General features: G+C 29.1%; 2 protein-coding genes across 4 annotated transcripts in view; one reads left to right on the top strand and one right to left on the bottom strand.

Annotated features, from left to right (window-relative positions):
• Positions 1 to 1624, top strand: part of LOC139497842 (muscle M-line assembly protein unc-89-like) — a 35842-nt gene extending 34218 nt beyond the window's left edge. For all 3 annotated transcript variants that reach the window (XM_071286084.1, XM_071286091.1, XM_071286098.1), the window contains one exon: positions 151 to 1624. In XM_071286084.1, coding sequence (XP_071142185.1) covers positions 151 to 197 — 47 coding nt within the window. In that variant the 3' untranslated portion in view covers positions 198 to 1624. The remainder of the gene's footprint in view (positions 1 to 150) is intronic.
• A 1828-nt stretch (positions 1625 to 3452) lies between these two features.
• LOC139497865 (complex I assembly factor TIMMDC1, mitochondrial-like) overlaps positions 3453 to 27963 on the bottom strand; it is a 39600-nt gene continuing 15089 nt past the window's right edge. Inside the window, exons 4-8 of the mRNA XM_071286108.1 lie at positions 12151 to 12239; positions 11351 to 11418; positions 8979 to 9057; positions 7323 to 7424; positions 3453 to 3844 (exon numbers count right to left, since the gene is read on the bottom strand). Coding sequence (XP_071142209.1) covers positions 3646 to 3844; positions 7323 to 7424; positions 8979 to 9057; positions 11351 to 11418; positions 12151 to 12239 — 537 coding nt within the window. The 3' untranslated portion in view covers positions 3453 to 3645. The remainder of the gene's footprint in view (positions 3845 to 7322; positions 7425 to 8978; positions 9058 to 11350; positions 11419 to 12150; positions 12240 to 27963) is intronic.

Below are 27963 nucleotides of genomic sequence, written 5' to 3' on the forward strand. Positions count from 1 at the left end.
TATATTTCAAAGCTATATTTGTTAAGCAGAGATGTTGATTTTATAGATAAGGAATACAATACATGTAGATGTAATAAAATTCAAGCTATTTTAAAAAATAAAATCTACAATTTTTATTCCTATTAATTCATTGATTGTTTTTATTTTTAGGACGACATTATGAGTTGATTACAGAAGAAGAACCCATAAAAGAATAAAAACAATAGTTTTTAATTGTTTGTAAATAGTAGGAAATAATAATTTAGATTTACTTCTGTGATAAATAATTCCTTTGTTATACGTGTGATATAAATGTGCTGTCGTTAATGTTATATGTAAAATGAGAACTTCCCAGAGTTTTGAGCACAATATAAATAACAATTAGTTTTTCGAATACAATGTAGTTAGTAAAAACAGGGTTTTCATAACATGTAAAAAATTCTACAATTGTCAGATTATACTAACTGTTCTTTACAACAAAAGGTGTACAACTATATAATTATTTCGAGTTTCAAAATTTTCATTTATAGAATTATTTGAAGAGAGGACAGACATGATTGTAATTGTGTTGCTTACAAAATCAGTCCCATATATACAACCTTCTTGGAGTAATCATTTGTAAGAATTAGGAAACGCATCCAAAACTCGATATTCAGAAATATTTGTAAACTTTCATATGTGTTTATTGTATATTATGGTTATGAGATTGATGTTTTATAGTATGATACATTATAGTTTACACTTGTTATAGTTAAGGTTTTTGGATTATGTTTAACAATTATATTCATGTCCATCTATCCTGATTTAAAAGGTTTACCTTATCTGAGTCCTTTCTCAAAATTCATTTCCAGAATCATGTGTCTTTACTTTGAAGTTATCATTTGAAGCAACTTATTTCATTGGCTGACAAGCAGAACTAATTTTACACCAAGACATTATTGATAGAGCTAACAAGAAAAAAAAAAAAAAAAAAAAATGAGTAACTCTTATAATTCAGAAAGTTTTATGTACATATTTTCTTGTTAGCTGAAGGTCATTATCAATAAGGTTTTGTTTAAAAAATGAGACAGAATAAAAGTGTATCAGCAGCAAAATATTGGGAAGGCGTTACAATATAACATTTTTAAGATGGTTGACTATTTCATTTGTCATTAATATAATATTAAAAATAAATTAGCAGGAAATCTTAAGCAGCATTTTAATGAATGTGGTTTATCCAAAAAGTAATATTGTAACTTCTTAACATTATTTTGCTGCTAATATACTTTTATTCTATCTCAACTGTATTGTATTTAAAATGATTGCAACTGTCTAGCCTTTTCACTGTAGTTTAAAGATGCAATAAACTAGCATTTCTCTACTTGTAAGGGGAGATAACTTGTTTCAAATTACATCTTTAAAGGCCTAATATGTGTGGACTAGTTATATGAGTCTCAGGAAAGGACTAATTTTCTATCTGTTATTCTATATGTTGAATATTTGACTGTATCATGTTGTAGTACATGATTATATTGTTCACCAGATATTTTGATGTTGAAATTTTGACTTCATATAATTACATGATTATAATGTACACCTGATATTCTGATGTTGATGGGTTGTTGTCTCCAATGAATGGCAATAAAAATAAATTTAGCATCTCAAAGTTAGTTTTTGTCTTGCAAGTGAATAAAGTTTGTAGCTTTTCCTCTGTTTGCAACTGTCCGTAAGAGTTAACAAGTGTGTTGTGCATTTGATTTTACATCACCATCAAGCACTGTTAGACAGGGAAAAAACATTAATAGTTTTACATTTCAATTGCAAACGTGCATTGAATTTCAATAAATATTGATCAGCTGTGTACCATGAATTTTCAAGGTGAAATTTTTATTGGTAAACAATTTCAAACAAGAGGACTATATTTGGGTTGTGGTTGTCTATTCTTGTGCTATTTTTTCATGCACTCCCAATAATTCCGAGAGAGCTTGTAGACACTGCTTTTATCTGAAAAAAGCTACAGGTGATATCTCTTACAGCAACCAAACATTTGATGGCTTCTAAAAAATTATAGAATATACTGTACCAACTCCAATCATGAGCAAGGACCTTCAATATATAGTAAGTTGAAAGATGCACATTTAATGTTAGCGAAGGAATGGTAGAAACATTCATGCAATTAATCTATAGGAATTTTCAACAGAAGATATTCATTAGAGTAGGATATACCGTAAACTTTGGAATCATATAACTGTAGGATAGTGATGGGAGCTAGCTCCTAAACAAGTATGTATACTTGTTCAGTGAAATGGATGCCACTCTGAAAGTACAAATGAAAAAAAAAAAAATTAAAATGCACAAGACCTACAAAGGCTAGAGGGTTCCGACTTGGGACAGGTGCCTAAAAATCTGCAGGTTAAACATGTTTTGTGAGACCTCAACACTACCCTATACATCTAGCCAATGTGGAATAAACAATAATGTACACTAGTTCAGCAAAATGGATGCCACACTAAACTCTGAATATTAGGGAAATTCAACTTTAATATTGAATTATGTTACAAGTTCAGAGTGGGCAAAATTTTACTTATACAATTCAAGGTTCCTTCTCTATATATGTATATACTAGACAAAGATGTATGTTAAAGTTCAAATTTCTTTTTTTACCATGACCATCAATGTCAGGTTTGCATAGTTGAACTTCCTTTTCTACAATGACTTAAAATGTATGGGTTATGTCTCTCCTGTTATGGTAGTCCCAGAATGTGAGACATAGCGATAACAATCCCATTTATTATCAGTAACAGGATAAATATATTTGGTATATGGGTTACTTACAAGGTCTACATGTCTGTCAGACCTATACCTCTTTTCATGGAACAGTGATCAAGGTTGAAAGTACGTGCTTAGGTCCTTTTCTAGGATATTATCAGCAGTAGGTCAACTGTATTTGTATATGGAATGATTGTTAGGTGTACATGTCAGGCTGGCAGATGTCATCTGACTTGAACCTCATTTTTATGTTTCATTGGTCAATGTGAATTTTCTATGTTTTATCTACTTTTCAAATAATACAACCAATAGGTCAACTATATTTGTTGTCATTTATATGGTTCAACTTTGTGAGATTAGGTAATTTTCTCTGATGCCACAATTAAGAGGTCAACTTTATTTTGTGAATGGAATAACTGTAAGGTATACATATCTTACTGTCAGTGGCAGAGTTTATCTACATTGACTTCTATTTCATGGTTCATAAGTCACTATATTTTATGTTATGTATCATTTGTTTCAGCCATTCAAGCAAAGAAATTGTTAGAGTAATAGAAGCCGGATATCAAGTGAACTTTGGCAACATCATCTTAAAATAATAGTTTTTGTCTAAAGTTACCGAACTGACCCTAGTAAACAGCATTGGAGCTTTTAAGTATCGACACATTGCGAAACAATGTGAAGTTCTTTTAAAACATTGGTAAATTATCAAAATCAAAGCAAAATAAAATTTCAACTTTTTAATTTGCTCTTTATCAGTCAAATGTTGTTCAGGCTGAGAAGTGTTTGTCAAATTTCTTCATCCAAAGTTATGCTTTTGACTATTGTATTGTCCCAAATAAAACAGGTGTTGAACATAACCAGCAATATACATCTAGTTCACTTGTATTTTGCTTTTTTTTTTGGTTTTGTTTCTTCTTATATAGATGAAGCTTCTTGTTTCAGTTTTGTTTCTTCGGATTTAGAAGTAACTCCTGGTTTTGGTTTTGTTTCTTCGGATTTAGAAGTAGCTTCTAGTTTTGGCTTTGTTTCTTCTGATTTAATAGTAGCTTCTAGTTTTGGCTGTGTTTCTTCTGATATAGTTGTCAATGGTTTCTTTATTTCTCCCCGAATTTTCCTAAAATAAAAAATCAGACATATATTATTGTAATCTAGCTTGAGTTATTTATGGTTTCAATATATCATATGCCATATAACCTTATTGTAATCTAGCTTGAGTTATTTATGGTTTCAATATATCATATGCCATATAACCTGTCAATACAACGGGAGAGATCCGTTTGCGCCAAAAATGCGTCCTTTTGCGCCACAACTTTTTTTTCTCTAATGCTACGTTTGCGCCACCTGTTTAAAAATTACATGGTATCAATTGCGCCAAAAATAAAATATACGATTGCGCCAATTTAAAGAAAAACATTCCTTAAACACAGAATTTTTTTTCTATTACAGTTTCCTGATTTAGAAGGCAAAAGGCAATCTAAAAGTGGAATATAAATTAAATGTCCATTCCTGAATCCATGTATTGTATGTAAAAACACCTTCTGCCCCGCATACAAAGAAATTTCAAGTTAGCTTCACAACCGAGAATAACAATGCCACTGTCAATATCATTTACTAAAACAAACTCTTCTTCTTTATTTGTGATCACTATACCTCACTTAAATTTTTTGAAATTCTACTGAAATTTTTGGTTGGGCAGGGAACAGTTATCTTCTCTCTCTGTACATAGACTGTCTTATGAACTTCAAGTCATTTTTTCTGTAGATGTTCCTCTTCATGATGGAATAGCTCCGAACATATGATCTTAGCTGGTCTTTCGGATATATTTTCTGTAGCTTTTCTTTTGCATGCTGTTCGTAGTATTTGACGCTCTAACTTTTGTGGGTCTGTCTCATGTGTATGTGCAATAAAATTAACGGTATCAATTTTCTTGCACCAGATGCGCATTTCGACAATACATGTCTCTTCAGTGATGCTCGTGGCCAAAATATTTGAAATCCAAAGCTTATATAAAAGATGAAGAGCTATAATCCAAGACTTCCCCTCAGACAAAAATGATACTAAATACATATTAATCTTTAATATGTACGATCAATATGTGTTCAGGTAAATTGGCGCAAATGAGTTCTGAAAACTGGCGCAATTGATACATTTGAAGAAAAAAAATTTGGCGCAAATGATACCCCTGAAAAACAGTAATTGGCGCAAAAGGAGTGTTGCCAATACAACAGTTAACCATCTCACGAAATAATGAACCATTCAAATGCATGAAAAATTCAATCAAATATACACTATAATTGTTTTAAATAGTGGGCTGAACATAAATTACATATCTAATGGCTAGGAATCTATACATACTATAAATTCAGAAATAATTGTGTGCATTTATTATTGCAATTTTTAAGTAAGGCCACACCAATTTAATTTCTTGTTCTACGGATTTTTTTACTCAAAAAATTGGGACGAGCGAGCGATTTGAAAATTTTAATAAAAAAATATTTAATTTTCAAATTTTTTAGGCGAAGCTTGAAAAGTAAAGGAGAGCGATTTAAATTTTTTTTTGTAAACATAAAATAGTAGGTTTTGACAATATTAAAACTTATACTTTGACATTTCTTTAATTTATGAAGTATCTTTTCCCTGTTCACCAACAAATAATTGTATAATTAAATCTGGTCTATGTATGTGTGACTGACAATGAGACAATTCTCCATCTAAGTCATAATCAGGTTGGGATCAACCCCTTAATGTTATAAATATCCCTTTTATGAGGGGTTAATATAAGCTTTAATATATTTCTTTGTAAAAAACACTTTTTAGTACAAAAGGGCTCATATTTTCTCAAAGAACTATATATCTATCTTGTATTAAATGGTAAAAACATGTCCAAGATTATTGTAATATTCCTGGACTTAAACCATGTTAACACACTTACTTTAATAGTTTAATATTATTCAAAATAAGTAGCCCCTGAATCAATCAGGACAGGTGCATAAACATGCAGCGGCTATGGATAGTTTTGTTTCGTCAGCATACAATATAATTGCATTTGAAGGCAAATCCTTCAGAAGTTCTTTGTACTTTATCCTAACAACGAACATTTTTTGATAGGGAATATAAGTAAGGGGGAAAGAAACCAATGTTTTGTTCTGTCCAGGTATTTCCGCAGTTATTTATTTATATCGGAGCACTCCCACGTGGGATAAATCGCTTTCATGCTGAAACAAATATTCTCACAGATATTTAGACAGTGTGATGGGGTGCTTATAGGTTTAAAATCGTTATATACAGTTTAGACTGTGATTTTAAAAAACAAATGTTGATATCTTTTTATAATATTTACAACAAAAAATGGTGCGGGATATAGACATGATTACATTTCCAGATGATGGAAGCGGGAATATAAAAAAAATTAAAAAAATCTGTTTTGAAAAACATAGGTGCGGGCGGGTCTGTCAAACAAGGAATTAAATTGGTGTGGCCTAATGAACAAAAATGTGATATTAATTATTGTGATTTCTCAAAAAGCTGCATACAGATATATGTTTCAAATATCAGAATGTGGGTTCTTATCATTGCGAAACTCACCCAGTCACATATACAGATAAATATAAACCTTGAGATAAATTCTGAATTCACAGTATTTAAAAAAATTATGAAATGAGGGAGTGCAGCATGAGTCTGTGTGACTTCCCAAGCCCCACCAAGAAACAAATCTGTGAATCTATGATGCAATTTAAAGGACTTGTTATAAAAAGGGCTTGTTATAAAAAGGACTTGTATAAAAAGGACTTGTTATAAAAAGGACTTGTTATAAAAAGGGCTTGTTATAAAAAGGACTTGTTATAACAAGGATTTGTTATAAAAAGGATTTGTTATAAAAAGGACTTGTAAAAAGCCCTTTATACTGTGGATTCATTAATATTCATTGGATAATAATTTTTCATGCATTTCGTGGGTACATGCGAACCACGAATTTAAAAGTTACACGAATTACAAATTTTCTAAAGAAATGTATGCAGACTTTGCCAAAACCATGAATTTAAATATCCATGAATATGCAAGTTTTTCTCAATCCACGAAAATTGGTATCCACGAAAATAAATGAATCCACAGTAGCTTTGTGTTTGGAGAGAGCCTAGGCTCTGTGTTGAAGGCTGTACCTTGACCTATAATGGATCATAATGGTTTTCTTTTATAAATTGTGACTTGGATGGAGAGTTGTCTCATTGGCACTCATACCACATCTTTCTATATCTATTGTCATAGTAGTTCAGAATATATATAAAATGTTTAGGACACAAACATGTAAAACAAAATCAGCTTTTTGATCTTGAGGTCAAAAGTCAAGGTCATGATGATAAATGACACACTGTATTATGGCAATACACCTTCATGCCAAAAATCATATAATTCAACATGTTCAATGTATAAAGATAAAAAAAAGTTATGGACTGGACAAGGTGGTATGATAAGAACAAGTAGAACCAAATAAAGTTTAACCCTTAGAAGAAGAAACACTGCATAAACACAATGTCTCCTTTCCTTAAAGGGGAGACAATCATAATTTACTATACTTTACATGGTATACATACTTTTTATATCGCAACAGTTCTCTAATTTGATCTTTATGTCTATCCTCTTGTGTTTTGTTTAAACTTTTCATCAACATCACCACAGGAATACCTATACATAACCTGAAACAAATAATTCAGACACATAATAAAAAGAAGACAATGTGTATTTTAAATGAAACATTAACAAACCCTCCTGTTTTAGTTTGTTTTTTGTTTTTAAATGTAATATTATATTCCTCAGTAGGATAAAAGTATAAGAATCATACACAATATTTTTATCAGTGTCTATCTATTTCACGTTCTGTGACCTTTGTTACAAGATTGTGTTTCCTTTGGGCCAGGTGAGCTTTTCTCATCACTTGGCGTCCTTGTCGTTAACTTTTACAAAAATCTTCTCCTCTGAAACTACTGGGCCAAATAAACCAAACTTGGCCACAATCATCATTGGGGTATCTAGTTTAAAGAATGTGTCCGGTGACCAGGCTAACCAACCAAGATGGCCACCATGGCTAAAAATAGAACAATGGGGTAAAATGTAGATTTTAGCTTATATCTCTTAAACCAAAGCATTTAGAGCAAATCTGACAAAGGGTAAAAATAATTATCAGGTCATGATCTATCTGCCCTGAAATTTTAAGATGAATTGGACAACCCGTTGTTGGGTTGCTGTCCCAGAATTTGTAATTTTAAGGAAATTTTGCTGTTTTTGGTTATTATCTTGAATATTATTATAAATAGAGATAAACTGTAAACAGCAATGATGTTCAGCAAAGTAAGATCTACAAAAAAGTCAACATGACCAAAATGATCAGTTGACCCCTTAAGGAGTGATTGCCCTTTATAGTCAAATTTTAACAATTTTCATAAATTTTGTACATTTTGTAATTTTTTATTCGTTTATGATATGCACATAGACCAAGGTGAGCGACACCGGCTCTTTAGAGCCTCTAGTTAGACTAGTAAACAGATTGTAGCAGAATCATGCATATTTAAATCTTCTCTTACATAAACACTTATTACCAGCTATGAATTATCATCAGATTTTAACACGGGTATAGTAACTGGTGTCACTAATGTAGCAATGCTTATCCTTCCACAGTTTCAGAAAATGCTAAACAGAAGAATAAGATATGTTGAACTGTAGGCCCCTGAAGAATAAATATCACAAACAGCAAAACTACCCCTTCACTTAGAAAGTAGCTTCTTAAGAACATTTTTCAATTACTTCATTTCATTTAAATTTTTCTTGAATAGAAAACCCTTAATCTTATTTCCAACAGGGTTTCAAAGAAAACTTGAAGATATTTTGACTTTCAGATTAGCACCATAGTTACAACACTTGTTCAAGAAATTAAATAATATATATTTATCAATTAAAAAAATTCAATTTTCAAATCCAGCCAATCAATGATTAGAATAAAGTCATTATTCTTAAGGAATCAGCATTATACAACCACAGATAAGACCTAGTTAAACAGTCCTTACAAATTTACTTCATTCAGTTTTTCTAAAGATTATTAAAAAGTGCAGAATATACAGATGATTGATTCTGAGCACTGTTAATAGTAAATGCAGATATCACAACCTTTTCAATAATTATACTCTTTTTAATGCTTCCAAAGTAATGCCTAACAAATATTGGTATAGGGGTAAAAAAAAGTGTTATTATCTTACCCAATGACACTTCCTATAAGAAATCCTCCAACCATTCCTTCTGGACCATGCATAAATCTACTGAGACTACAACCCACACCTGCAATTAAATGCATCTAGTAAGTAATAAATCGATGTCATATCAAATTTCAGCTTACCAAAATAAACCCACCATTAATATAGTATCAATGACATATTCCCATACAGATTTTTTGATGAACCTGTACCAATGACATATTACCATACATATTTGTTGATGAACCTGTACCAATGACATATCACCATAAAGCTTTGTTGATAAATATGTACCAATGACATATTCCCATACAAATTTTTCGATCACCCTATGGCTCAGTGGATATAAACTCTTAATCTGGGAATGTCACAGTATATACCCTGTCTAAGTCCTGAATAACATATAAAATTTACCTATATCAATGACATATTCTCATACAGATTTATATTCACCTGTATCAATGACAAATTTTCATACTGATTTAAATGTACCTGTACCAATGACATATTCCCATAAAGATTTATATTTACCTGTACCAATGACAAATTGCCATACAGATTTAAAAGTACCTGTTATAATGACATATTCCCATACAGATTTATATTTGCCTGTACCAATGACATATTCTCATACATATTTATATTTACCTGTACCAATGACATATTCTCATACAGATTTATATTTACCTGTACCAATGACATTTTCTCAGACAGATTTATATTTACCTGTACCAATGACATATTCCCGTACAGATTTATATTTACCTGTACCAATGACATATTCCCATACAGATTTATATTTACCTGTACCAATGACATATTCCCATACAGATTTATATTTACCTGTACCAATGACAAATTCCCACACATATTACTATTTACCTGTACCAATGACATATTCCCATACAGATTTATATTTACCTGTACCAATGACATATTCCCATACAGATTTATATTTACCTGTACCAATGACAAATTCCCACACATATTACTATTTACCTGTATCAATGACATATTCCTATACAGATTAAAACTTACCTGTACCAATGACATATTCCCATACAGATTTATATTTACCTGTACCAATACATATACAATATTAGGTCAATGAAAGAAAAATATAAACTTTTTTGTATGAGACTGAGAAACTGGGGAAGAGTGAGGTTCTACTGAGCACTTCCCCAGTTTTGCGCCGAGTACAAAAAAGTCTATATTTTTATGACATTGACCTAATATTGTTTTTATACTGCAACAAAAACTAAAACATTGATAGCTTTTTAAATTATTACACAAATGTCAAACTTATTTTCATCCTTTAATGAACCCCTGATTGTGGAGAAAGTGTCCCATGATGAAATTGACATTATACAAAATATAGCTATGTTACTATATTTAGGAAATAAACACAGCTAGTTGAAGTATAAAGATGTTTATCACATATTTTGTACTGATATGTACGTTTTTGCATGGCCAATAATAGCCGGAAGTCAAGGTTGGTTATCAGCCCTCAGGGCCGATATCGATATCAGCCCTCGAAATCCATATCAAGCCCCCGAGTTTAACTTCCGGTAACCTGTCAATCAAAGGCTATTTGTAAACAAGTTGAACACAATGAAAAGAAATTTAAAAAGTTACAAATGTGCTGTAGAAGAAAAAAGTAGAAATCAACAGTGAAAATCACAAAAGTTCCCGTAAAATTTTGACGTCATGAGGAATTTAGAAAATATATGACGCCACATTGGAATGAGTAGCGATATAGGATTCTTCCTAAGCATTTTTTAACATTTGTAATGTAACACTTTAAAGTCGTTTAATATTTGCAATTCTTAGAATTAGTATATTTATTGTTAATTATTTCTGAAACTTTTCACAAAACGTTGTTAACCTACTGTGATACGAACTTTTTTTTAACTCACAGTGATACATTTATCTTTTTTTTTTGTTAAATATCTTTTTGATTTTTGATGAAATATCAAACATAATTAGGTGTAAGCTATTTGTTTTCTCCTGCTTGAAAATATGTGATAAATAGATTATGACATGTCATTTTCCATATGGTCCATGGTATCAGCCCACGACCCATATCAAGCCCTCGGGCTAAAGCCCTCTGGCTTGATATGGGAGTCTAGGGCTGATACCAGGGCCATATGGAAAATGCCATGTAATAATCTATAATTATTTACTGGAACCAATGACATATTCCCATACATATGTATATTTACCTGTACCAATGACATATTCCAATACATATGTATATTTACCTGTACCAATGACATATTCCAATACATATGTATATTTACCTGTACCAATGACATATTCCAATACATATGTATATTTACCTGTACCAATGACATATTCCAATACATATGTATATTTACCTGTACCAATGACATATTCCAATACAGATGTTTTATTTCTATAAACTGCTATACTTTGTGAAACTGCTCTGAAAAAAAAACCACACAACCTAAATCATAATTTTGACTCTGCAGGACCAACAACTTCTAAAATCATAAATACAGTAAACTTATTGAATAAAAAACTTAATGTTTAAATTCCACATTTCAATTTCATGAGTTTCTTTCTAGAAATTATGTGTAACCCCACAAAATATATGTTCAGCTTCAATGAATTTGAAATGTAGAAAGTTTTTGTCAAAAAGACTACTGGTTAAAAGTTCAGATATTCAAGGGTCAGTAAATAAAGTCAACAGAAAGAGAATGAAAATCTCTGGACAACTGGTTCTTGGGTTAGAAAAGCACTGTGTGACATCTAACATATATAAACTGGTTGTGAACACCTAATCACTTTAAAATCAGAGAGAGTGGCAAATCCATAGAACATTACACTTATATTACCACATCTTCAAGTGTTATCATTCTATATCAGATAGTTTCAAGGAACATATCTTATGTCAATAGAGTGAATTTCTGTATATGGTTTAAATTTTCTGTTGGAGGCAGATTTATATTTTGGTCCTTATTGACTTTTATATGATAGTAGTTTTTAGCTCGTATTTGTGATTTACACTTAAGACATAGAATTGAACCCAAGTCACTGAAACAGTATTTTCTTTGTGGTTCAACCTCTCAATAGAGGCCATCAAAGTTCGAGTTGATTTTTTGTGTGTGCAAAAGTGGCAATTTTGGTAGAGAACATCTCTTTTTTTAATACTTACAATACACTGCCTGCTAGAAGTCCACACCTTGCAGCCCAAGCTCCACCAAATAACACTGACCTGGTAATAACTGTATCTCTCATTTGCCTCTACAAATAAAAGTAAGCAACTATAGCTAGTTATTAGATATAAAATAATTACCTTGTCCTTTAAGGCTCACATCATATAAAATGAGGTCATTGAATAGAAGTTCCTTTATAAACTTTCAATCGGAAGAAATATCAATAGGATAAAATATTACAGTATTTGTTCATGACAGTAGGAACAGATCCAGCCATTATTAAAAGAGGAGTTTTCCAACCTTGGATAAAAGGAGAGCGGGAGGGTTCCAACTAAATGTAGCCATTTAAATGCATCGTTAAAATAAATGCACCCCCCCCTTTTGGATCTACCACTGGACAGAATAGAGCATATGAAATATGTGTTTCCACATGAACTTATAATAGCATTGTTTATTACAACATTCACAGATAAACTTCATAAAGTTTTTTGTTTCAAATATTCCATTAGGGAACATACATGACATATATTACATTATTGTAGTAATAGACCATCATTTAAAAAGTTTCGGCTACTGGCCTTCTTCAGTTTCTATATTTTCCTCCTTAGCTATGTGGTAGACATCATGCTTTTGTTTAACAAGATCTTAACTAGAGCTTTGTTTTAGAGAAACCATGACACTTGTATATAACACAACATGCTTTGTATGCTAAATAATCCACAGCTTCTTAAAACAATTTTCTAATCACTTTATAATCATAAACACACGTTGATACTTTACATTAAATGTCTGTTGTATGGCTGCTTCTGCAAGTGCTGATGGAATTGCAATCAAGAACATTTTCAACTGGATTTATTGATTGATTTTTTTCTTGCTTAACATCCAGTGGCAAATATTTCATGCATATCCAGGAATAAGAGACACATGGAATATATTTATATGAGGGGGGGTCAGAGGGGTCCTGATCCTAAAATTCCGGGCTTAAAAACATGAAATCCTGAGGTCCTGAATTTTAAAAAATTAAATCTCGACATCCCGAAATTAAAAAAAAAAAAAAATCCCAGTTCCCGAAAGGGTCAATCTCAAAATCCTGAGCTTAAATACACCTGATCCTGACGTCCCGAAAAAGGTCCTGTCCCCTTCTTATATGGTTTAAGTTACCTCATTTAACTATACAGACACTGCTCACAAGTAAATAAAACATGAGACAATGTTTTCCTTTTATGTGATATACAGTTAAACTGAAAAACTTATTCATAACCCTTTAGCTACAAACTGGAGAGTAATAATAAAGTTGAAAGTTATTCACAGCTGCAAAGTTTTTGGCATGTCTTCATTGTAAGCTACCATCTACTTCTTCAAACTTTGAAACATAAATTATCTCTTTATGAAAAATAATAGTAATAATACCAAAAGGGAAATACCATTGTTACTGCAATTCTTCAACTAATTTGTCTCTATCTTTATCAACAGAAAGCATCAACTTTTGATATATGACATTTCCAGATTGACACATTAGAGAAAAAAAACAGAAAATATTCAATAAAAGTCATAAAACTTGCTGCATTTGCTCAGATAAGTGATTTTAAACATATACTTAGGGGATAACTCAAAATACCCTTTATAAACAATGAACATATGGGCAGATAAACAATGAACATTCTGTATAGTACATAATGACATAAGTATGAACATTCTGTATAGTACATAATGACATAAGTATGAACATTCTGTATAGTACATAATGACATAAGTATGAACATTCTGTATAGTACATAATGACATAAGTATGAACATTCTGTATAGTACATAATGTCATAAGTATGAACATTCTGTATAGTACATAATGACATAAGTATGAACATTCTGTATAGTACATAATGACATAAGAATGAACATTCTGTATAGTACATAATGACATAAGTATGAACATTCTGTATAGTACATAATGACATAAGTATGAACATTCTGTATAGAACATAATGACATAAGTATGAACATTCTGTATAGTACATAATGACATAAGTATGAACATTCTGTATAGTACATAATGACATAAGTATGAACATTCTGTATAGTACATAATGACATAAGTATGAACATTCTGTATAGTACATAATGACATAAGTATGAACATTCTGTATAGTACATAATGACATAAGTATGAACATTCTGTATAGTACATAATGTCATAAGTATGAACATTCTGTATAGTACATAATGTAGTACATAATGTCATAAGTATGAACATTCTGTATAGTACATAATGACATAAGTATGAACATTCTGTATAGTACATAATGTCATAAGTATGAACATTCTGTATAGTACATAATGTAGTACATAATGTCATAAGTATGAACATTCTGTATAGTACATAATGTCATAAGTATGAACATTCTGTATAGTACATAATGACATAAGTATGAACATTCTGTATAGTACATAATGTCATAAGTATGAACATTCTGTATAGTACATAATGTAGTACATAATGTCATAAGTATGAACATTCTGTATAGTACATAATGTCATAAGTATGAACATTCTGTATAGTACATAATGACATAAGTATGAACATTCTGTATAGTACATAATGACATAAGTATGAACATTCTGTATAGTACATAATGACATAAGTATGAACATTCTGTATAGTACATAATGACATAAGTATGAACATTCTGTATAGTACATAATGACATAAGTATGAACATTCTGTATAGTACATAATGACATAAGTATGAACATTCTGTATAGTACATAATGACATAAGTATGAACATTCTGTATAGTACATAATGACATAAGTATGAACATTCTGTATAGTACATAATGACATAAGTATGAACATTCTGTATAGTACATAATGTAGTACATAATGACATAAGTATGAACATTCTGTATAGTACATAATGTCATAAGTATGAACATTCTGTATAGTACATAATGACATAAGTATGAACATTCTGTATAGTACATAATGACATAAGTATGAACATTCTGTATAGTACATAGTGTCATAAGTATGAACATTCTGTATAGTACATAATGACATAAGTATGAACATTCTGTATAGTACATAATGACATAAGTATGAACATTCTGTATAGTACATAGTGACATAAGTATGAACATTCTGTATAGTACATAGTGTCATAAGTATGAACATTCTGTATAGTACATAATGACATAAGTATGAACATTCTGTATAGTACATAATGACATAAGTATGAACATTCTGTATAGTACATAATGACATAAGTATGAACATTCTGTATAGTACATAATGTAGTACATAATGACATAAGTATGAACATTCTGTATAGTACATAATGACATAAGTATGAACATTCTGTATAGTACATAATGACATAAGTATGAACATTCTGTATAGTACATAATGTAGTACATAATGACATAAGTATGAACATTCTGTATAGTACATAATGTAGTACATAATGACATAAGTATGAACATTCTGTATAGTACATAATGTCATAAGTATGAACATTCTGTATAGTACATAATGACATACGTATGAACATTCTGTATAGTACATAATGACATAAGTATGAACATTCTGTATAGTACATAGTGACATAAGTATGAACATTCTGTATAGTACATAATGACATAAGTATGAACATTCTGTATAGTACATAATGTCATAAGTATGAACATTCTGTATAGTACATAATGACATAAGTATGAACATTCTGTATAGTACATAATGTAGTACATAATGACATAAGTATGAACATTCTGTATAGTACATAATGTCATAAGTATGAACATTCTGTATAGTACATAATGACATAAGTATGAACATTCTGTATAGTACATAATGACATAAGTATGAACATTCTGTATAGTACATAATGACATAAGTATGAACATTCTGTATAGTACATAATGTCATAAGTATGAACATTCTGTATAGTACATAATGACATAAGTATGAACATTCTGTATAGTACATAATGTCATAAGTATGAACATTCTGTATAGTACATAATGACATAAGTATGAACATTCTGTATAGTACATAATGACATAAGTATGAACATTCTGTATAGTACATAATGTCATAAGTATGAACATTCTGTATAGTACATAATGACATAAGTATGAACATTCTGTATAGTACATAATGTCATAAGTATGAACATTCTGTATAGTACATAATGACATAAGTATGAACATTCTGTATAGTACATAATGACATAAGTATGAACATTCTGTATAGTACATAATGTCATAAGTATGAACATTCTGTATAGTACATAATGACATAAGTATGAACATTCTGTATAGTACATAATGACATAAGTATGAACATTCTGTATAGTACATAATGTAGTACATAATGTCATAAGTATGAACATTCTGTATAGTACATAATGACATAAGTATGAACATTCTGTATAGTACATAATGACATAAGTATGAACATTCTGTATAGTACATAATGACATAAGTATGAACATTCTGTATAGTACATAATGACATAAGTATGAACATTCTGTATAGTACATAATGACATAAGTATGAACATTCTGTATAGTACATAATGTAGTACATAATGTCATAAGTATGAACATTCTGTATAGTACATAATGACATAAGTATGAACATTCTGTATAGTACATAATGACATAAGTATGAACATTCTGTATAGTACATAATGACATAAGTATGAACATTCTGTATAGTACATAATGACATAAGTATGAACATTCTGTATAGTACATAGTGACATAAGTATGAACATTCTGTATAGTACATAGTGACATAAGTATGAACATTCTGTATAGTACATAATGACATAAGTATGAACATTCTGTATAGTACATAATGTCATAAGTATGAACATTCTGTATAGTACATAATGTAGTACATAATGTCATAAGTATGAACATTCTGTATAGTACATAATGTCATAAGTATGAACATTCTGTATAGTACATAATGACATAAGTATGAACATTCTGTATAGTACATAATGTCATAAGTATGAACATTCTGTATAGTACATAATGTAGTACATAATGACATAAGTATGAACATTCTGTATAGTACATAATGTCATAAGTATGAACATTCTGTATAGTACATAATGACATAAGTATGAACATTCTGTATAGTACATAATGACATAAGTATGAACATTCTGTATAGTACATAGTGTCATAAGTATGAACATTCTGTATAGTACATAATGACATAAGTATGAACATTCTGTATAGTACATAATGACATAAGTATGAACATTCTGTATAGTACATAGTGACATAAGTATGAACATTCTGTATAGTACATAGTGTCATAAGTATGAACATTCTGTATAGTACATAATGACATAAGTATGAACATTCTGTATAGTACATAATGACATAAGTATGAACATTCTGTATAGTACATAATGACATAAGTATGAACATTCTGTATAGTACATAATGTAGTACATAATGACATAAGTATGAACATTCTGTATAGTACATAATGACATAAGTATGAACATTCTGTATAGTACATAATGACATAAGTATGAACATTCTGTATAGTACATAATGTAGTACATAATGACATAAGTATGAACATTCTGTATAGTACATAATGTAGTACATAATGACATAAGTATGAACATTCTGTATAGTACATAATGTCATAAGTATGAACATTCTGTATAGTACATAATGACATACGTATGAACATTCTGTATAGTACATAATGACATAAGTATGAACATTCTGTATAGTACATAGTGACATAAGTATGAACATTCTGTATAGTACATAATGACATAAGTATGAACATTCTGTATAGTACATAATGTCATAAGTATGAACATTCTGTATAGTACATAATGACATAAGTATGAACATTCTGTATAGTACATAATGTAGTACATAATGACATAAGTATGAACATTCTGTATAGTACATAATGTCATAAGTATGAACATTCTGTATAGTACATAATGACATAAGTATGAACATTCTGTATAGTACATAATGACATAAGTATGAACATTCTGTATAGTACATAATGACATAAGTATGAACATTCTGTATAGTACATAATGTCAAAAGTATGAACATTCTGTATAGTACATAATGACATAAGTATGAACATTCTGTATAGTACATAATGACATAAGTATGAACATTCTGTATAGTACATAGTGTCATAAGTATGAACATTCTGTATAGTACATAATGACATAAGTATGAACATTCTGTATAGTACATAATGACATAAGTATGAACATTCTGTATAGTACATAGTGACATAAGTATGAACATTCTGTATAGTACATAGTGTCATAAGTATGAACATTCTGTATAGTACATAATGACATAAGTATGAACATTCTGTATAGTACATAATGACATAAGTATGAACATTCTGTATAGTACATAGTGACATAAGTATGAACATTCTGTATAGTACATAATGTAGTACATAATGTCATAAGTATGAACATTCTGTATAGTACATAATGACATAAGTATGAACATTCTGTATAGTACATAATGTCATAAGTATGAACATTCTGTATAGTACATAATGACATAAGTATGAACATTCTGTATAGTACATAATGTAGTACATAATGTCATAAGTATGAACATTCTGTATAGTACATAATGTCATAAGTATGAACATTCTGTATAGTACATAATGACATAAGTATGAACATTCTGTATAGTACATAATGACATAAGTATGAACATTCTGTATAGTACATAATGTAGTACATAATGTCATAAGTATGAACATTCTGTATAGTACATAATGACATAAGTATGAACATTCTGTATAGTACATAATGACATAAGTATGAACATTCTGTATAGTACATAATGTCATAAGTATGAACATTCTGTATAGTACATAATGTAGTACATAATGTCATAAGTATGAACATTCTGTATAGTACATAATGACATAAGTATGAACATTCTGTATAGTACATAATGACATAAGTATGAACATTCTGTATAGTACATAATGACATAAGTATGAACATTCTGTATAGTACATAATGACATAAGTATGAACATTCTGTATAGTACATAATGACATAAGTATGAACATTCTGTATAGTACATAGTGACATAAGTATGAACATTCTGTATAGTACATAATGACATAAGTATGAACATTCTGTATAGTACATAATGACATAAGTATGAACATTCTGTATAGTACATAATGTCATAAGTATGAACATAGTGACATAAGTATGAACATTCTGTATAGTACATAATGACATAAGTATGAACATTCTGTATAGTACATAGTGACATAAGTATGAACATTCTGTATAGTACATAATGACATAAGTATGAACATTCTGTATAGTACATAATGACATAAGTATGAACATTCTGTATAGTACATAGTGACATAAGTATGAACATTCTGTATAGTACATAATGACATAAGTATGAACATTCTGTATAGTACATAATGACATAAGTATGAACATTCTGTATAGTACATAATGACATAAGTATGAACATTCTGTATAGTACATAATGACATAAGTATGAACATTCTGTATAGTACATAATGACATAAGAATGAACATTCTGTATAGTACATAGTGACATAAGTATGAACATTCTGTATAGTACATAATGTAGTACATAATGTCATAAGTATGAACATTCTGTATAGTACATAATGTCATAAGTATGAACATTCTGTATAGTACATAATGTCATAAGTATGAACATTCTGTATAGTACATAATGACATAAGTATGAACATTCTGTATAGTACATAATGACATAAGTATGAACATTCTGTATAGTACATAATGTCATAAGTATGAACATTCTGTATAGTACATAATGACATAAGTATGAACATTCTGTATAGTACATAATGACATAAGTATGAACATTCTGTATAGTAAATAATGACATAAGTATGAACATTCTGTATAGTACATAATGTCATAAGTATGAACATTCTGTATAGTACATAATGACATAAGTATGAACATTCTGTATAGTACATAATGACATAAGTATGAACATTCTGTATAGTACATAATGACATAAGAATGAACATTCTGTATAGTACATAGTGACAAAAGTATGAACATTCTGTATAGTACATAATGACATAAGTATGAACATTCTGTATAGTACATAATGTAGTACATAATGTCATAAGTATGAACATTCTGTATAGTACATAATGACATAAGTATGAACATTCTGTATAGTACATAATGACATAAGTATGAACATTCTGTATAGTACATAGTGACATAAGTATGAACATTCTGTATAGTACATAATGTAGTACATAATGTCATAAGTATGAACATTCTGTATAGTACATAGTGACATAAGTATGAACATTCTGTATAGTACATAGTGACATAAGTATGAACATTCTGTATAGTACATAATGTAGTACATAATGTCATAAGTATGAACATTCTGTATAGTACATAATGACATAAGTATGAACATTCTGTATAGTACATAATGACATAAGTATGAACATTCTGTATAGTACATAATGACATAAGTATGAACATTCTGTATAGTACATAATGACATAAGAATGAACATTCTGTATAGTACATAGTGACATAAGTATGAACATTCTGTATAGTACATAATGACATAAGTATGAACATTCTGTATAGTACATAATGACATAAGTATGAACATTCTGTATAGTACATAATGACATAAGAATGAACATTCTGTATAGTACATAGTGACATAAGTATGAACATTCTGTATAGTACATAATGTAGTACATAATGTCATAAGTATGAACATTCTGTATAGTACATAATGTCATAAGTATGAACATTCTGTATAGTACATAATGTCATAAGTATGAACATTCTGTATAGTACATAATGACATAAGTATGAACATTCTGTATAGTACATAATGACATAAGTATGAACATTCTGTATAGTACATAATGTCATAAGTATGAACATTCTGTATAGTACATAATGACATAAGTATGAACATTCTGTATAGTACATAATGACATAAGTATGAACATTCTGTATAGTAAATAATGACATAAGTATGAACATTCTGTATAGTACATAATGTCATAAGTATGAACATTCTGTATAGTACATAATGACATAAGTATGAACATTCTGTATAGTACATAATGACATAAGTATGAACATTCTGTATAGTACATAATGACATAAGAATGAACATTCTGTATAGTACATAGTGACAAAAGTATGAACATTCTGTATAGTACATAATGACATAAGTATGAACATTCTGTATAGTACATAATGTAGTACATAATGTCATAAGTATGAACATTCTGTATAGTACATAATGACATAAGTATGAACATTCTGTATAGTACATAATGACATAAGTATGAACATTCTGTATAGTACATAGTGACATAAGTATGAACATTCTGTATAGTACATAATGTAGTACATAATGTCATAAGTATGAACATTCTGTATAGTACATAGTGACATAAGTATGAACATTCTGTATAGTACATAGTGACATAAGTATGAACATTCTGTATAGTACATAATGTAGTACATAATGTCATAAGTATGAACATTCTGTATAGTACATAATGACATAAGTATGAACATTCTGTATAGTACATAATGACATAAGTATGAACATTCTGTATAGTACATAATGACATAAGTATGAACATTCTGTATAGTACATAATGACATAAGAATGAACATTCTGTATAGTACATAGTGACATAAGTATGAACATTCTGTATAGTACATAATGACATAAGTATGAACATTCTGTATAGTACATAATGTAGTACATAATGTCATAAGTATGAACATTCTGTATAGTACATAATGACATAAGTATGAACATTCTGTATAGTACATAATGACATAAGTATGAACATTCTGTATAGTACATAGTGACATAAGTATGAACATTCTGTATAGTACATAGTGACATAAGTATGAACATTCTGTATAGTACATAGTGACATAAGTATGAACATTCTGTATAGTACATAGTGACATAAGTATGAACATTCTGTATAGTACATAATGTAGTACATAATGTCATAAGTATGAACATTCTGTATAGTACATAATGTAGTACATAATGACATAAGTATGAACATTCTGTATAGTACATAATGTCATAAGTATGAACATTCTGTATAGTACATAATGACATAAGTATGAACATTCTGTATAGTACATAATGTCATAAGTATGAACATTCTGTATAGTACATAGTGACATAAGTATGAACATTCTGTATAGTACATAGTGACATAAGTATGAACATTCTGTATAGTACATAGTGACATAAGTATGAACATTCTGTATAGTACATAGTGACATAAGTATGAACATTCTGTATAGTACATAGTGTCATAAGTATGAACATTCTGTATAGTACATAATGTCATAAGTATGAACATTCTGTATAGTACATAATGTCATAAGTATGAACATTCTGTATAGTACATAATGTCATAAGTATGAACATTCTGTATAGTACATAATGACATAAGTATGAACATTCTGTATAGTACATAATGACATAAGTATGAACATTCTGTATAGTACATAATGACATAAGTATGAACATTCTGTATAGTACATAATGTCATAAGTATGAACATTCTGTATAGTACATAATGACATAAGTATGAACATTCTGTATAGTACATAATGTCATAAGTATGAACATTCTGTATAGTACATAGTGACATAAGTATGAACATTCTGTATAGTACATAGTGACATAAGTATGAACATTCTGTATAGTACATAGTGACATAAGTATGAACATTCTGTATAGTACATAATGTAGTACATAATGTCATAAGTATGAACATTCTGTATAGTACATAATGACATAAGTATGAACATTCTGTATAGTACATAATGTCATAAGTATGAACATTCTGTATAGTACATAATGTCATAAGTATGAACATTCTGTATAGTACATAATGTCATAAGTATGAACATTCTGTATAGTACATAATGACATAAGTATGAACATTCTGTATAGTACATAATGTCATAAGTATGAACATTCTGTATAGTACATAATGACATAAGTATGAACATTCTGTATAGTACATAGTGACATAAGTATGAACATTCTGTATAGTACATAATGTAGTACATAATGTCATAAGTATGAACATTCTGTATAGTACATAATGACATAAGTATGAACATTCTGTATAGTACATAATGTAGTACATAATGTCATAAGTATGAACATTCTGTATAGTACATAATGTCATAAGTATGAACATTCTGTATAGTACATAATGACATAAGTATGAACATTCTGTATAGTACATAATGACATAAGTATGAACATTCTGTATAGTACATAATGTAGTACATAATGTCATAAGTATGAACATTCTGTATAGTACATAATGACATAAGTATGAACATTCTGTATAGTACATAATGACATAAGTATGAACATTCTGTATAGTACATAATGTCATAAGTATGAACATTCTGTATAGTACATAATGTAGTACATAATGTCATAAGTATGAACATTCTGTATAGTACATAATGACATAAGTATGAACATTCTGTATAGTACATAATGACATAAGTATGAACATTCTGTATAGTACATAATGACATAAGTATGAACATTCTGTATAGTACATAATGACATAAGTATGAACATTCTGTATAGTACATAGTGACATAAGTATGAACATTCTGTATAGTACATAATGACATAAGTATGAACATTCTGTATAGTACATAATGACATAAGTATGAACATTCTGTATAGTACATAATGTCATAAGTATGAACATTCTGTATAGTACATAATGTCATAAGTATGAACATTCTGTATAGTACATAATGACATAAGTATGAACATTCTGTATAGTACATAATGACATAAGTATGAACATTCTGTATAGTACATAGTGACATAAGTATGAACATTCTGTATAGTACATAGTGACATAAGTATGAACATTCTGTATAGTACATAATGACATAAGTATGAACATTCTGTATAGTACATAGTGACATAAGTATGAACATTCTGTATAGTACATAGTGACATAAGTATGAACATTCTGTATAGTACATAATGACATAAGTATGAACATTCTGTATAGTACATAATGACATAAGTATGAACATTCTGTATAGTACATAATGACATAAGTATGAACATTCTGTATAGTACATAATGACATAAGTATGAACATTCTGTATAGTACATAATGACATAAGTATGAACATTCTGTATAGTACATAATGACATAAGAATGAACATTCTGTATAGTACATAGTGACATAAGTATGAACATTCTGTATAGTACATAATGACATAAGTATGAACATTCTGTATAGTACATAATGACATAAGTATGAACATTCTGTATAGTACATAATGACATAAGAATGAACATTCTGTATAGTACATAGTGACATAAGTATGAACATTCTGTATAGTACATAATGTAGTACATAATGTCATAAGTATGAACATTCTGTATAGTACATAATGTCATAAGTATGAACATTCTGTATAGTACATAATGACATAAGTATGAACATTCTGTATAGTACATAATGACATAAGTATGAACATTCTGTATAGTACATAATGACATAAGTATGAACATTCTGTATAGTACATAATGACATAAGAATGAACATTCTGTATAGTACATAGTGACATAAGTATGAACATTCTGTATAGTACATAATGACATAAGTATGAACATTCTGTATAGTACATAATGTAGTATATAATGTCATAAGTATGAACATTCTGTATAGTACATAATGACATAAGTATGAACATTCTGTATAGTACATAATGACATAAGTATGAACATTCTGTATAGTACATAGTGACATAAGTATGAACATTCTGTATAGTACATAATGTAGTACATAATGTCATAAGTATGAACATTCTGTATAGTACATAGTGACATAAGTATGAACATTCTGTATAGTACATAGTGACATAAGTATGAACATTCTGTATAGTACATAATGTAGTACATAATGTCATAAGTATGAACATTCTGTATAGTACATAATGACATAAGTATGAACATTCTGTATAGTACATAATGACATAAGTATGAACATTCTGTATAGTACATAATGACATAAGTATGAACATTCTGTATAGTACATAATGACATAAGAATGAACATTCTGTATAGTACATAGTGACATAAGTATGAACATTCTGTATAGTACATAATGACATAAGTATGAACATTCTGTATAGTACATAATGTAGTACATAATGTCATAAGTATGAACATTCTGTATAGTACATAATGACATAAGTATGAACATTCTGTATAGTACATAATGACATAAGTATGAACATTCTGTATAGTACATAGTGACATAAGTATGAACATTCTGTATAGTACATAGTGACATAAGTATGAACATTCTGTATAGTACATAGTGACATAAGTATGAACATTCTGTATAGTACATAGTGACATAAGTATGAACATTCTGTATAGTACATAATGTAGTACATAATGTCATAAGTATGAACATTCTGTATAGTACATAATGTAGTACATAATGACATAAGTATGAACATTCTGTATAGTACATAATGTCATAAGTATGAACATTCTGTATAGTACATAATGACATAAGTATGAACATTCTGTATAGTACATAATGTCATAAGTATGAACATTCTGTATAGTACATAGTGACATAAGTATGAACATTCTGTATAGTACATAGTGACATAAGTATGAACATTCTGTATAGTACATAGTGACATAAGTATGAACATTCTGTATAGTACATAGTGACATAAGTATGAACATTCTGTATAGTACATAGTGTCATAAGTATGAACATTCTGTATAGTACATAATGACATAAGTATGAACATTCTGTATAGTACATAATGTCATAAGTATGAACATTCTGTATAGTACATAATGTCATAAGTATGAACATTCTGTATAGTACATAATGTCATAAGTATGAACATTCTGTATAGTACATAATGACATAAGTATGAACATTCTGTATAGTACATAATGACATAAGTATGAACATTCTGTATAGTACATAATGACATAAGTATGAACATTCTGTATAGTACATAATGACATAAGTATGAACATTCTGTATAGTACATAATGTCATAAGTATGAACATTCTGTATAGTACATAATGACATAAGTATGAACATTCTGTATAGTACATAATGTCATAAGTATGAACATTCTGTATAGTACATAGTGACATAAGTATGAACATTCTGTATAGTACATAGTGACATAAGTATGAACATTCTGTATAGTACATAGTGACATAAGTATGAACATTCTGTATAGTACATAGTGACATAAGTATGAACATTCTGTATAGTACATAGTGACATAAGTATGAACATTCTGTATAGTACATAATGTAGTACATAATGTCATAAGTATGAACATTCTGTATAGTACATAATGTCATAAGTATGAACATTCTGTATAGTACATAATGTCATAAGTATGAACATTCTGTATAGTACATAATGACATAAGTATGAACATTCTGTATAGTACATAATGTCATAAGTATGAACATTCTGTATAGTACATAATGACATAAGTATGAACATTCTGTATAGTACATAGTGACATAAGTATGAACATTCTGTATAGTACATAATGTAGTACATAATGTCATAAGTATGAACATTCTGTATAGTACATAATGACATAAGTATGAACATTCTGTATAGTACATAATGTCATAAGTATGAACATTCTGTATAGTACATAATGACATAAGTATGAACATTCTGTATAGTACATAATGTAGTACATAATGTCATAAGTATGAACATTCTGTATAGTACATAATGTCATAAGTATGAACATTCTGTATAGTACATAATGACATAAGTATGAACATTCTGTATAGTACATAATGTAGTACATAATGTCATAAGTATGAACATTCTGTATAGTACATAATGTCATAAGTATGAACATTCTGTATAGTACATAATGTCATAAGTATGAACATTCTGTATAGTACATAATGTCATAAGTATGAACATTCTGTATAGTACATAATGACATAAGTATGAACATTCTGTATAGTACATAACGACATAAGTATGAACATTCTGTATAGTACATAATGTAGTACATAATGTCATAAGTATGAACATTCTGTATAGTACATAATGTAGTACATAATGACATAAGTATGAACATTCTGTATAGTACATAATGACATAAGTATGAACATTCTGTATAGTACATAATGACATAAGTATGAACATTCTGTATAGTACATAATGACATAAGTATGAACATTCTGTATAGTACATAATGTAGTACATAATGTCATAAGTATGAACATTCTGTATAGTACATAATGACATAAGTATGAACATTCTGTATAGTACATAATGACATAAGTATGAACATTCTGTATAGTACATAATGACATAAGTATGAACATTCTGTATAGTACATAATGACATAAGTATGAACATTCTGTATAGTACATAATGTCATAAGTATGAACATTCTGTATAGTACATAATGTAGTACATAATGTCATAAGTATGAACATTCTGTATAGTACATAATGACATAAGTATGAACATTCTGTATAGTACATAATGACATAAGTATGAACATTCTGTATAGTACATAATGACATAAGTATGAACATTCTGTATAGTACATAATGACATAAGTATGAACATTCTGTATAGTACATAATGACATAAGTATGAACATTCTGTATAGTACATAATGACA

The sequence above is a fragment of the Mytilus edulis genome, chromosome 1, assembly GCF_963676685.1.
Source record: "Mytilus edulis chromosome 1, xbMytEdul2.2, whole genome shotgun sequence".
Lineage (NCBI taxonomy): Eukaryota > Metazoa > Mollusca > Bivalvia > Mytilida > Mytilidae > Mytilus > Mytilus edulis.